The following is a 13,276-nucleotide window of genomic DNA, read 5'->3' as shown; positions in this document are numbered from 1 at the left end:
TTTTTTGTGGAGGACAAAAAAAAAAATAAAAAAAAAAAAAAAAAAAGTCGAATGTGTCTTATGTCCCATTTTAGAAGAAAGGTCTATGTAATGGGTGGGGTTGTGGCACTTTTTATTTCTTTTCTTTTTTTTTTTTTTTTTTTTTTTTTTTTTTTTTTTTTGGATTATCCAATCAATGTATTCAAAGTTTTAATTGTGCTTTTATTGGTATGATGATTTTTCCGGAGTTGACAAAGTCCTCTCCACTCCGGTCTTTTTTTTTTTTTTTTTTTTTTTTTTCCCCATCCTGTTGAATACGTTTCTACTGTAGCATCATCGAATGAAGAAGCTCCTGGTGTGGGTGTAGCCACTCAGATTCGCTAATTCGTGGCTGTGGGCAACCTGCTAGGATGTACAACGTTTGGGGTGTGGGGGACAGAGTCGCCATAGTGATGAAGGGTCCCTCCCCCCCCTCTACGAACATTTCTGCAGACTCATAAAGGGTAAAAGTGGGTCACCCGCATTGGTCCGCTTCGTCTGTGTAGTGTCGTGTCCGCTTCCCCCCTCCTCATGCGGAAATCACTGAAGCTGTGGAGGTTCCTTAAGGGGAGGATGTGTCCACATGTGAGCACCCCCCTTACAATTGTAATAAATGTCTTCCTTTTTGTCGTCCTTTGTACCTACGCTATTTGGTAATGACGGAGTTACGCGGAGGCCAGACACAGCACTCGGCACGTGCCACAACACGTGAGGAGAGATATATTTCGTTTCCCTGCTGAAGTTTATCACAAGAGAGAGTAGTGTATGACTCACCACACACGTGCACATGTGCATACAATCGGAGAGTCTCTCACAAGTGATCCTTCCATTTTACATCTGTTTTTTTTTTTTTTTATTACAGGAAGGTTAGGCAACGTTCCAAGGGGAGTCCATGCAAAAGAGAATCGAGAGCTCAACGGGGAGTAGCCAGTTGTCGTGATGAAGACAGCGCTGATGGGAGCGGTGAAGGGAGCAGTGAAGACAACCATGAAGACAGCGCTGACGACTCACACGAAATGAGCAATGATGAAAGGACGGTCAAAGCAGAAAAGAAAAAAATAAAAATTTACTTAAAGTTAAACGAAGGCCTAGATAACATAAAAGATGAGTTGCGTCAAATTGAAAAAGAATTAAAAAAAATTTTACACAAAGAGAGTCTTCACTTGAATGCCTTCCATAAGTTCATTCAGGCAGACAGTCCTGCATCTAGAACGACACACTCAGTGAACAACCTCCAACCGAATCGCTCAACCGATTCTGTTGTGGAAAAGCAGCCTCAGGAAAATTGCCTAACAAATAATGCTAGAGGTAGCTCTACGTGTAGCAGTAGCTGTTGCAGCAGCTTAGTGGGAGGGGCGGACAAGGAAGAGCAGCTCGGCACTTCGAGGGGAGATTCGCCCGGTCCTCCTGACGAGGGGGCCATATCCACCCACCTTAACCAGCCAACCCATTTGAATGGCGAGAAAAAGGATCCATTGGACGGAGACACACTGCTAATTGATACCAAAGTCAAAAGTGACTCAGTCCCTCCTAGGGGCCACGAACAGGCCCGACATGTCACAGATGTGAAGTCTCTTCCTGTGCAAAGTGACCCACAACCAAATAGCCAAGTGGTCAACGCGGGTTCTTCCGCAGAAGCGATTGGCGAGGACGCGATTTGCGCGGCGGGGGAGACCACCGAATTGGGGGAAGCGGGTCCTAAAAGTGAAGTTAGAGAATTAGAAGAAGCTAGCAAAGTGGGAGAAGCGGATTCTGTGAACGAAGTAGACGATGGTGCATCCGCCTCAGTGGGTGAAGCGTATTCTGTGAAAGAAGCGGAAGAAGAGGGTTCTGTGAACGAAGTAGCAGATGGTGCATCCGCCTCAGTGGGTGAAGCGGATTCCCAAAGTGGGGTTAGATGCACGGAAGCGACAAAAAAGCTCGAAGGAACAGAAGAATATAACTTAGTCAAAGAGATAAGCGAAGCCACCCAAGTCAAAGGAGCAGAAACACCCAAAGAGGACAAAGAAGTAGGTTCGCCGAACCAGGTAGAAGAAATGACTCCCTCTGACCAATTGAAAGAAGTAGACCCGCCCAGCAAAAACGCGAAGGATGCCACAGAGGGTGTCGGAAAAGATGCAGTAGAGATGAAGAGGAGTAGCAAAGACGGAACCCAAAAGGAGGATGAAGAAGAGGAGAAAAATGATCAAGGGGACGACGCGCACCGTGATGGAGAAGAAGAACAACCAAGCAGCAGAGGCAAGGAAAACTCATTCTTTAGCGCAATACAAAACTTCATGCGTAGGAGCAAAAAAAAAGTTCAGAAGGAACCTCCAAAAGAAAAAGGAAAAGAGGAACAAGCAGAAGTTTATAACTTAAAAAATGAAAACGAAAAAATGAAAAACGAAAAAATGAAAAACGATGTAGACAGGGGTGATGATCAGCTAGACAAAATGAAAAGCTCAAACGGTAACGACGCAGATGTGGATGTGCGTGCAAACAACGAGGACAACCCGATCGACTCGATCAAATCTTACACGGGAATACCGAGTGACGTTTCCGTTTATACAAATGCAAAGTCGGAGGGAGAAGCTGTTCACGTAGACAAGCCGGAGGGAAGTTGCTTAGGCGCATTTACGAGTCAGGGTGACAGGGCGCCAACTGTGGGTCCAGGGGAGAATGACCAGAAGGAGGACGAAATGGGTGAAGAAAAATGTGGCAGTGAGAGGAGACCCACAAATGTAGACCCCACGGTCGTCAGATGTAAAGATAAAAGTGCATCTATTGATTCTGGACATACCCACCAAAGTGAAGACGGCGTAAAGGATGATGCAGGGGACGACGCAGAGGATGACGCAGAGGACGACGCAGAGGATGACGTGAAGGACGATGCACAGGACGATGCACAGGACGAGGTAAAGGAAGACGTGCAGGACAACGCAGACAAACCAGTGATAGATCCAACTGATTGCACGAAAGAGCTCGAGACAAAAATAAGTCACCAACATAAACAGGATCAGGTGAGCCAAAGCAAAAGCGCAAATGAAGATGCATCTAGTGAGCAGAGTGGAGCAAGCGAAAGTGGTCCCATTGGACATGCCATCGAAGCAGGAGAGAAGAGCGGTAGGGGAGGTGAGCAGCCTGCAAAAGGTAGGCACAAGGAACAGAGCGAACAACGTGAAGGAACTCCACATGGAGACAACGATAGCTACCTACATGGAACACAAAAAGGGGGAGCTCCCGGAGAGGTGAGAGATGAAGGGAATGATTTGGAGGACGGAAAAATGGAAATGGTAGAAGATATCGCGTCGGTGAATGATTCTGAGACAGCTGGAGATGTGACGGACGAACCGAATTTGAAGAGCCTTTGCGTGAGCGGATCAGCCGATAGCAACGCACATGAAGGGCGCGACTCGGGGGGTGGAGGTTCGAACGAATTGACTAATCCAGGTTCAGCGCAATTAAGTGATAAAGGCTCAGAAAGGGGTTCCCTCGTTAGGGGGGCAGCAGATTTGAAGGAAAACGACGTGAAAGAGACTCCATCCATTAGCGGGGCAAGCCAGTTCAATAGGGACACTGCAAAGAAAAACTCGCACGATAGCAGCGTAGGTGCGTGGACAGAAAACGCGCCCGAAAAAAACTCATTCGTTAGCAGGGCAGCTGACTTGAATGAAGACAGCAGAAGGAAGACTTCCCGTATGAATGGTCCAGACGATTCGCGTGGAAATGAGTCAAAGAGGGGCTCCTCATATGTTGAAAGGGAGAACCGCTCAGGTGAAGGAGACTCAAAGAGGGGTTCACTTGTTAGCGCAGAAGACCACTCCGGTGAACGAGACACAAACAGGGGTTCACTTGTTAGCGGAGAAGGCCATTCCGGTGGAAGCATTTCAATGAGGGATTCACTCACTGAGAGGACAATCGATTCGAAAGAAAAGGAGCCAAGAACGGGCTCATATATGTGCGAGTCGGGCGATTTGATGGAGGAAGACACGAAAGACACAAAAGGGACGAAGGACACTTGGCATATGAATAGACCTGCCGACGTGAGTGAAAGCAGCTCCGAAAAAGTACATGAAGATATCTGCATTAACCTGAGCGTTGACCAGGCATGCGATTCAAATGAGACAAAATCGGATCCATCCTTTACGAACTACAAAGTCATTTCTAATGCAAGCGGCGCAAAGGAGTCTAGAGCTGCCAGCCCAGACAGGACGAAAGAAAACTTGGGAAATGATATGTGGGTGGGTACGCCTGGGCACGCACATGGGAGCGAGGAAAGGAGGGCTTCATATATTATCGATCCGGACTACTCCTATGGAAGAAGCGTGAAGAACAGTTCGAAGAAGACATCACTTATTAACAGGACAGCCTACTCACACGAAAACGATTCATACCAACTCCGCATAAACAACGCCACGGAAGTCTCTGCTGACAGGTCAGGTGATTTTATTCAAAATGACACAAGTAAAACAACAGGGTCATATGCGGACCCCTCAGGGGATACCAGTGAGAAAAATTCCACAAGGGGATCATACGTTAGGAAGACAGCCGATTTGAGTGAAAACAAGTCAAAGAGGGATTCTCGCGTGGACAGGAAAAGCGCTACGAACGAGCGAAATGAATTTCATTTTTTCATTAACAACAGGTCAGGAAATTCGAGTGTGAAAAAGATGAAGAAGGGCTCACATATGGGCAGTTCATCTGACTGGAAGGAAAACGACGCAGATGAATTGGGGGTAGGTATCGTGATGAGTGAACATTGCGCCGAAGGAGTCTCGTATGTGGACAGTTCGGTGGGCTTCGAGGGAACGAGAGGGTCTCATGCGGAGGGGTCTAGAAATGGTTCATATGTGGAGGGGTCTAGAAAGGGTTCATATGAAGAGGGGTCTAGAAAGGGTTCATATGAAGAGGGGTCTAGAAAGGGTTCATATGAAGAGGGGTCTAGAAAGGGTTCATATGTGGAGGGGTCTAGAAAGGGTTCATATGAGGAGGGGTCTAGAAAGGGTTCATATGAGGAGGGGTCTAGAAAGGGTTCATATGTGGAGGAGTCTAGAAAGGGGTCCCACACGATCAGCGCTGATCATTCGAATGAAAGGAGCGAAAGAACAACTTCCCAAATTAGTAGTACAGATGACTCGAGTGAGAGGAACCGAAGGAGGAAGCCTTCTCATATCGACAGGACGGGCAGCCTGAGTGAAACCAGTTCGAAGACGGGGTCATACATGGACGCTTGGGGGCAGATGCGCACAAAGGACAAATCAGTATGTTATATGAACAGGTCAGGTGATCTGAGGGGAAGCAGATCGAGGAAGGACTCACACATTAGCAGGAAAAGTGACGTGGGCCAAAGAAAGGGAAGCACATCGTGGTTCAGTAGGTCAGGTGGGCTGAAGGAACACGACGAAAGTGCTCCTTCGCTCGTTGGAGAATCAGGTGATTTAGATGAAGGTAAAACGAGGAAGACTTCATTTGTGGAGGAACAAAGCCACTCGTACTTTAGCCGATCGGGAGAGTTAATGGGAAAGGGTTCAGGAAAATTCAAAGTGAGAGCTTCAAATAAATTAAATATTAGCAGGGCTCCTTATCTCCCTGGAAACGATGCAGAAGGAAACTCCTATATTAATAAGGCAGGCTACCCCCATGAGAGCAGCCAAATGGAAGAACGTACAAACAGCACAACGAGGTTAAGTGTTGAATGGCCAGGAAATGTAACCGAAAAGAGGGCAGTGCAAATGTCACCCAGTGGAGGTAATTCTATTGAAAACGATTTGAAGAAATGGAGCCTTAGCACATCAAATAGGGGTTCATCATGTGTAAACAAGTCCGATGATTCAAATAGAAAGGACTTCAAAAAAGTAGCAGGAGATGGGGAGAACAAGATAAGAGACAACAGTTCAGGCCAGTTGCATGAAGACATCTCAAATGAACTATGCACAGAAGGAGAGCCATCGTTGAGTATAACCAATTTGAGTAGAATAAGTGGAGACAAGTCAAACAGGGAGGTCTTCACCGATATGGTAATGCCTTCCAGTGAGAGCGGAGGTAGGAAGACTACTCACATCATGAACAGGACAGGGGGGTTGAATGAAAGTACTGCAAGGAAGACGTCCGACATGAACGACGTAGATAATTTTGAGGACAACACAAACGAATCCATCGTTAGCATATCGGTAGGGTCAAACAAAGGCAACACCAAGAAGGGTTCATTTATTAATAAGTTAGACCGTTTGAGTGAGGACCATTCGAAGAGCCAGCCTATTGATGGTGTTGGCGATTCGAATGAAACGAGCCAAAGGAAAACGGCCCCAATTGGTAGTCCAGATGACTGGAGCGAGCAAAATGGAAGGAAGGGCTCGCATACTAACAGGGTATACAACTCAAACGAAAACGAATTAAAGGAAGAATCGAGCATTAACAACTCAGGTGATTTAATTGTAAACGGTAATGGGGAGGCGTCCTACACAGACATGTCAGGCGATTTAATTGTAAACGGTAATGGGAAGACGTCCTACGCAGAAAAGTCAGACGATTATAATGAACACAACAAGGGTGAAGTCACTGGGGTAAAGGAAACAAATGATTCGAAGGAAGAAAGCACAAACGAATTGGACACAGACGGTGCGACGAAATTGTTAGACAACACTTCAGCCCATTTAGTAAAACAAAATGGAAGGAAGACGCCCCCACATATGAATAGGTCAAACGCTTCCAACGAAATAAACACGAGGATGGACGACTCGTGTTTTGAGAGGTCAATCCATTTAAGTGAAAACGGGTCGAGGGAGACCTCACATGATTTGAAGTCAGAGCAAGACGAGATCGCCAACAAGATAGCTGACTCAAATGAAAACGACTCAACCATGGCATGTATTAACAATACAATTGAAACAAATGAAAGCAGCTCTGAGGGGGTTTCCTACGTTGTTAGTGATTTGACCGATGTGAGCGAAAGCAATACGAAGAAGGGTTCATTTGTTGAGAGGTTAGACCTTTTGAACGTGGACCACTCGAAGAGCTTCTCCACTGGGAAGGATGACCGTTTTAATGATGAAAGGGAGAGAGGGTCCCGCATGAGCACGGTTGGTCATTTAAATGAAATACACAACAACTCATCGCTCACGAATCGACATGGTCAATTGGATGAGAAGAGGGAACAAGATTTTTCCACCACTATGTTACCTGGTGCAGATGAAATAAACGACATCGCTTCGCACTCAAATGGGGCTGATGAATTAGCCCAGAACAGCGATCACTACCCCTGCATTAACAAGTCAGGTGATATGGACAAAACGAAAGATCACACTTTGCTGGAGAGCCGGGTCGGCACCTCGCGCGAAACGCAGCAGACGGGGGAATCCGAGGCAAGTGATGCAGTCAGTGAAGGCCAAAAGCCGATTAAAAAATTGAGGGAGTATTTTGTGAGTGGAAAAAACGACTCAGGGTTGTTGGAAGACAGCACGAGGGGTGTAAGTGGGGGGCTACGCGAAAGGGGTACAAACGAAAAAGGCACAAACGAAAAAGGAACAAACGAAAAAGGAACAGACGAAAGGGGCAACTCTCAGCATTTTAAAAACTTCCAGGGGAAATATAAATTTCAAATGAACATGAAGGAGGAGGAAATAAACGAATTGCAGAAAAAGTTAAAGGACGAATTTCAAATGCTACACGAAATGAGCAAAAAGAAAAACAGCCTGAAAAATATTTTAGAAAATTGTGTGCATGTAAAGTGTGTGGATAGTTCTAAGGAAGCGATTGACGAGGAGCAGTACGATCGAGTTGATTTGAAAGACACCCTAAGTGGATGTAGAAGTGGAAAGGAACATACTGGAGGTGACGCAACGGGGAAAGTGCACGCGAAGGGGCCTTTGGCTGACGTTCAAGATGAAAGCGCATTTGAAGATACACGGCCCGAGGAGGCATTCGACATGTCCAACGTAAGGCGGGCACTGGGTGGAGCGACGCTTTCCCCGGTGTGCAGATGTGTTGGTTTGCATGTGCTTACTCCAATGTTTGCTTACTCGTGCCGGTGCCTTTTTTTTCCCCTTTCAGTTTTCCACCGAGATGAGTAACCGCGAAATGAAGAAGCTGAGAAAGTGGAAGGTGAGTCACATCCTGGAGAGCAGTCCCAACGTGAGGTCATTCTCCTGTGTGTCGTTCTTTTCCCACTCTCGTCTGCGTGATCACATGTGAGTGGTGCCTCACCACAAATGGCGCACTCCAAAAGGTGGCCCCCCCCAATTGTCTATCTCCCCCCTTCTCCCCTTCCCTCGCTTTGCAGTCACTGATGATATCGAAGGAGCACAAAGACGATTGGCTCTCATCCGACGTCCTCTTATGGTGTTTCTTGAACTTTATAAAATTGAAGAAGATCGTCAGTATAACTGAGTTGTCGGTTAAGTTTCAAACGAAGCGGGAGGTGAGCGCGGTGTGGCAGTGTGGTTGGGGCGGAGTCAACACGTGTACGCAGTTGCCAGCTTTTGTATTTGTACGAAGCTAGATTTGTCGCCTGCTCCACAGGAACTCCCCTTCACACATACCATTCACTCACCCCACTCGCAGAACATACGGAGAAAACTCAAAGAACTCGAAGAACACGACATGATCCAGGGGGTCATGGATATGGAAGAGAATTATATCTACTTGTCCCAGGAGGAGGTGACAAAACTGTGCGTGGAGATCCTTTCCATTGAAAACATAAAAACGCACGAGGATTTCGTGGAAATATGCAACAAGGTCATATCTCTCAGTATCAACGATCAGGTACGTTTTTTTTTCCCATCATGTTCCTCTCCTTCATCCCAATTGGCCAAAACGTTTTGCGCAGAGTGGCCACGAACAACAAAGAAAAGGAACTCTACACACCATACGCACTTTATTTCCACACGCAGGATGTGCAAAAATTGAAGGAAGTGGAGGAAAAAATTGTTGAAGCGAATAAAAAAAGATATTCCGATTTTGCCTGCACAACCTGACCATACGCGGTGAGAAAAAAAAAAAAAAAAAAAATAGCTATGGGAACGGAAATGGCTAGCTACGCTTTGCACACAACGCGATGTTGAGCAGTCTCTCTCTTGGTTGCCTTTTCCTCGGGCATACTTTGTTCTCTCCACCTAAAATTGGCCTACTTTTTGGCCTACTGCTTGGACTACTCCTTGAAGTGGTCTTTTAAAAACTCGATACACTTGGCTTCGTTCTCTCCGTGGATGCAGGAAAACCGAATCTGCGATGGGAAGGGGGCGAACACGAGTCAATGTTTTTTTGTGGACGCGTTGTTGACGTTGTATAGCGACGCTCTTATGGGGCCACTCAGTGCGTGCCAACTGGTATATGCCTCTCCGCACGCGCAGGGCCACGTCGCAAGCGCCGTTTTAACTTTTTCCCCTATTTATTATATATATATATATATTTTTTTTTTATCTCTCCTTTTTGCCCCCTGGCGCGGCGCGCCTGTCTGCCTTACAATTTGCTCGTACACCTCGCCGATTCTGTTGGGCGAGAGATGCGGGAAGTTGTGCCGAATGTCCGGCCACTTGAGAAACGGCTTGACGTTATAAGCTGACTGCAATTTATTTTTTAAAATATACTGGTACAGCTTTTTGACGAAGTCGGACAAGTACACGTCTGCGGTGATGGTGGTCACGAACATTTTATTCACCTCCTTATATTTGTGGAAGACAAAAAAAATTAAAAGCAGCAAGTCCCATTTCTCTCCAACACTTTTGAGGAACAACGCAACGTCCCCAATAATTTGTGCAGTGTTGTTCCCATCACAAGTGCTATTTTTTAAAAAATTAAAAACGTCCATGTTTTTGTATAGCTTGTACAGGCTGCTAAACCCTTCATATATTTGCACACAGAATTTTCCATACTTGAGTGGAAATTTTAGGGATTCCCTAATTATGAAATCGACGACCGGTTCAGTTTTTCCTCCCTTTTTTACATGCACGTGGTGATTTTTTAGCGGCAGGAGGTACAAGCAGAGCTGCACGTTGGTCACATTTTCATGATAATCCAGTTCGGGGAAGGTTTCCCTTAACAAGTTGTTCTTTTCAATGTCCTTAAAAAATTTTATGTATTGGAGTCCTTCCGCATACCAGTCAGTTTCTCCATCTTCACTCGTTTGGGGGGATTCCCCTTGTTCGGAATACGCCCCCGTTTCCATCTTGTTTGTCATGCTGTCCATTTTGCTTTCATCCCTAGGGGAGGCGTTGACAAACGTCCCTTGTGTGTGGTCTTCGTCGTGATGGATCCCCCCGTTGTCGGAGTGCACATTTCCGTTTTGCATTCCAGTTGAGTGCAGGCCCCCATTGGGGGCTGCACCGTTCGCCGCAACGTTATTCACCGCGTTGACGTCATCGCCGACGTGCAGCTTCTTCGTGGCAGCTGGCACGGTGGAGCCAGGCACTAGCGCATCCCCCACAAGGAGGTCTGCTCCCTTCTTGTTCCCCTTGTCACCCTTCCGCCTAGGCTTTTCAAACACCTCCTCATCCTTCACCAAGCAGTTCTCTGGTAAAGAAAAAATTTCTTTCGCATAGGAACTATAATTTAACAAGGTCAAAGACAGAACAATATTTTCACACCTCTTGGAAAATATTTTCAGAATTTCAGTGGAGAGTCTACTTCTGGAAATTTTCTTTTTAAAAGCTTTTATAATTTGTTCATTTTTTAAAACATCAAAGATTGATTTTTCCACGAAGAAATTAAAAACCCCACAAAATCGAATGCACCTGATTATTCGAAGAGGGTCATCGAGAAAGGTAGACAAAGGGTCAAGTGGTGTACAAATAATTTTATTTTTTAAATGCAGAATTCCCCGTCCAGTATAGTCTTCCACTCGACGATTGCTCAAATTATAAAAAAGTGAATTCACAGTGAAGTCTCTCCTCAATGCATCTTCCTCTGGAGTACCAATAATTATTTCAGGGATGCGACTGTTCTCTGTATATTTTTCATTTCTTAAATTAACAAGGTCCACTTGAAATTTAAACAAATGAAAACTGGATGTTTCTAAATGTTTAGATTGATCTGAGTTTATTTTTATAATACCAAAATTAAAATTTTTTTTTTCTTTTTCTTGTATGTATTGCTTTATATAATTACAGAATTCCGAGCCCTTCATATTATCCACTGTGATGTCAATGTCATCATTTGAGATGCCCAGGAATTTGTCTCGTACCCATCCCCCCACTACCCTCAGGGTGGAATGCAGCTTGTATGTCTCGTTTACCTTTTGAAGGAACGCGAACAGCTCTTCTTCTTCCTTCCTCATACTCTTTTTTATCAGCTCTTCTATTTCAAGAGCCCCATCTGGGGGGAGGTGGCCGCCGCTGCTGCTGATCCCATTGTGTACGTCCCCCACAGCCGCCTGCCCCAACTCCCTATCATCAACAACATACTTCTTCAAGTAACTAACGTAAGCTTCGTCCTGCATCTTCCTCCTCGTCGTGCTATAGCTGTGCAGGATGAAACGTTTGTTATTGTTTCTTCCCCCAAGGTAGTGACCTCTTCTATTAGCATTTATAAAAAATAATCCTCTTGTGTAATTGATAATTTTTTTTCTCCCTAGAAAATTCATGTGATTATTTTTCCATCCGAAAAATAATTTGGCATGGTGGTGTTTTTTCTTCGTAATGGGGAGGGTGCAGGCGGAGTTTCGGTTCGCTCCTTTCACGGTGGTTGTTGCCACGAGCAACAGGAGGAACAGCTGCAGCAACAGGAGCACATGCAACAGCGCATGAGGCAGCGGGGGGACGTATGCCGGTGCGCTGAGCGAGCTCATTCATTATGAATTGTTAAGGAAAGAGACGCAGGTCATTCTTGGGTTAGCCGCGCTGGCACACCCGTAAACAGAGGGAGCCTCGTGGCCGTCCTGCTTTGGAAAAACGAGCGATGGACAACGGGGAGCGGTCAACGCTTATAATCAGCTTTCATGGCACAGCGCTCCACCGCAAGCTCTCCAGTGCAAGCCGCAAGATCATTGCACAGGTATACACGGTTCGAATGTAGCAACAGAAACGAATAAAAGAGGTGAGCATATTTTAACCTGACACACGTGTGCATATTATGGGACAGTCGGCCCGACGATGCTTATATCCTGTGTTCGCTTTGGAAAAAAAAAAAAAAAAAAAAAAAAAAAATCGCACAACTTAAGGCAAACTAGGCCATTGTAAGTAGCGCCCGAGGAGGAGACGGCACGGAGGGCTTTCTGTTTTAGCTCCTTCCGCCAATGTGCAATGCGTAACGAATTGCGTTTTTTTTTTTTTTTTTTTGCTGATTGGAAGGTACCAACTGGGGCTGTATATTCACGGTGAGGCTGAGACCAGAATTGGGCAAAAGGGTGTAGGGTGGGGGGGTCACCATGGAGCATATTTGTAGAAACGGGAGGAACCAGGGTAGATTGGAAAAAAAAAAAAAAAAGAGAGAGGCAAAACGAATACACATATTTTTGCCCGCTCACAGTTTATCCAATGTGTTGACCTTGTTATGTGCGTATGTGGACGAACACTGTACGTTCCGTTCGTGTGTGTTTTTCCGCTTTTGGCTTTGCTGCCTCCTGCTTGCTTAACTCTGTTTCCGCCAGCGCTTCTCCTTCGGAATGTGTAAGTCAAGGTAGCGACCCCTTCCTCTCTCTTCACGTAGAAGGGGCCAAAGGGTTTCTCGCCCGGTGTGTGAGGCCAGCAGGAGAGACACACGCCGTTGCACAGCGGGGCGGCAGTTTCGCTGATCGAAGCCAACCCCCCCTGACGGAATAGTAAAACCGTACGGATCGACTAACATACAGGGAAAGGTGAGCACATAGGTTGGTACTCACCCCCGCAGCAGTTACACGACGCGTTCGGGTTAGCGTTTTTTTGTTATGCATATGTTTTGTTCATTCTACCGCCTGACCGTTTAACCGCTCAAAAAGTTAATAACGTCACCAAATGAATCCCCTTCTACATCCCACCCGAAATGTGCAAAGGTCGAAAGCCCTGCAAAAACCAAGAACGAAAATTGCGGGCCGCACGAACAGCATAATGTGCAGAAAAAAAAAAAAAAAAAAAAAAAAAAAAAAAAAAAAATAGGCACGCAGAACGGAAGCAGGGGTACTCACCAAATTATTCTGGCACGTAAAATTTTTGTAAGCAAATGGCACAAACCCCAATTTGTCACTCGCCCACCTCGATTTTGTCGTTACACGCCAGGTTAAATTTGCGCAACGACTGCCTTTTGTGGTGACCGCTTTGGTGACTGCCGGTTGACAACTGCTTCACCGCCTTCTTCGCTACCACAGCGCAAA

General features: G+C 45.9%; 2 protein-coding genes across 2 annotated transcripts; one reads left to right on the top strand and one right to left on the bottom strand.

The window, feature by feature from the left end:
* Positions 1–631: 631 nt before the first annotated feature.
* Positions 632–8,969, top strand: AK88_02675 (uncharacterized protein; the record flags this gene model as incomplete). The annotated part of the gene is made up of 6 exons (XM_012480300.1): positions 632–726; positions 881–7,931; positions 8,047–8,127; positions 8,276–8,413; positions 8,557–8,757; positions 8,886–8,969. The coding sequence occupies 6 exons, from the start codon at positions 632–634 to the stop codon at positions 8,967–8,969; spliced, it is 7,650 nt and encodes a 2,549-aa protein (XP_012335723.1).
* Positions 8,970–9,142: 173 nt separating this feature from the next.
* Positions 9,143–11,776, bottom strand: AK88_02674 (uncharacterized protein; the record flags this gene model as incomplete). The annotated part of the gene is made up of 2 exons (XM_012480299.1): positions 9,143–9,217; positions 9,458–11,776. The coding sequence occupies 2 exons, from the start codon at positions 11,774–11,776 to the stop codon at positions 9,143–9,145; spliced, it is 2,394 nt and encodes a 797-aa protein (XP_012335722.1).
* Positions 11,777–13,276: the final 1,500 nt, after the last annotated feature.

The sequence above is a fragment of the Plasmodium fragile genome (assembly GCF_000956335.1).
Source record: "Plasmodium fragile strain nilgiri unplaced genomic scaffold supercont1.27, whole genome shotgun sequence".
In the NCBI taxonomy this organism is placed as follows: Eukaryota; Apicomplexa; class Aconoidasida; order Haemosporida; family Plasmodiidae; genus Plasmodium; species Plasmodium fragile.
Note: the sequence above shows the minus strand (reverse complement) of the source record. Positions and strands in the feature narration are given on the sequence as shown.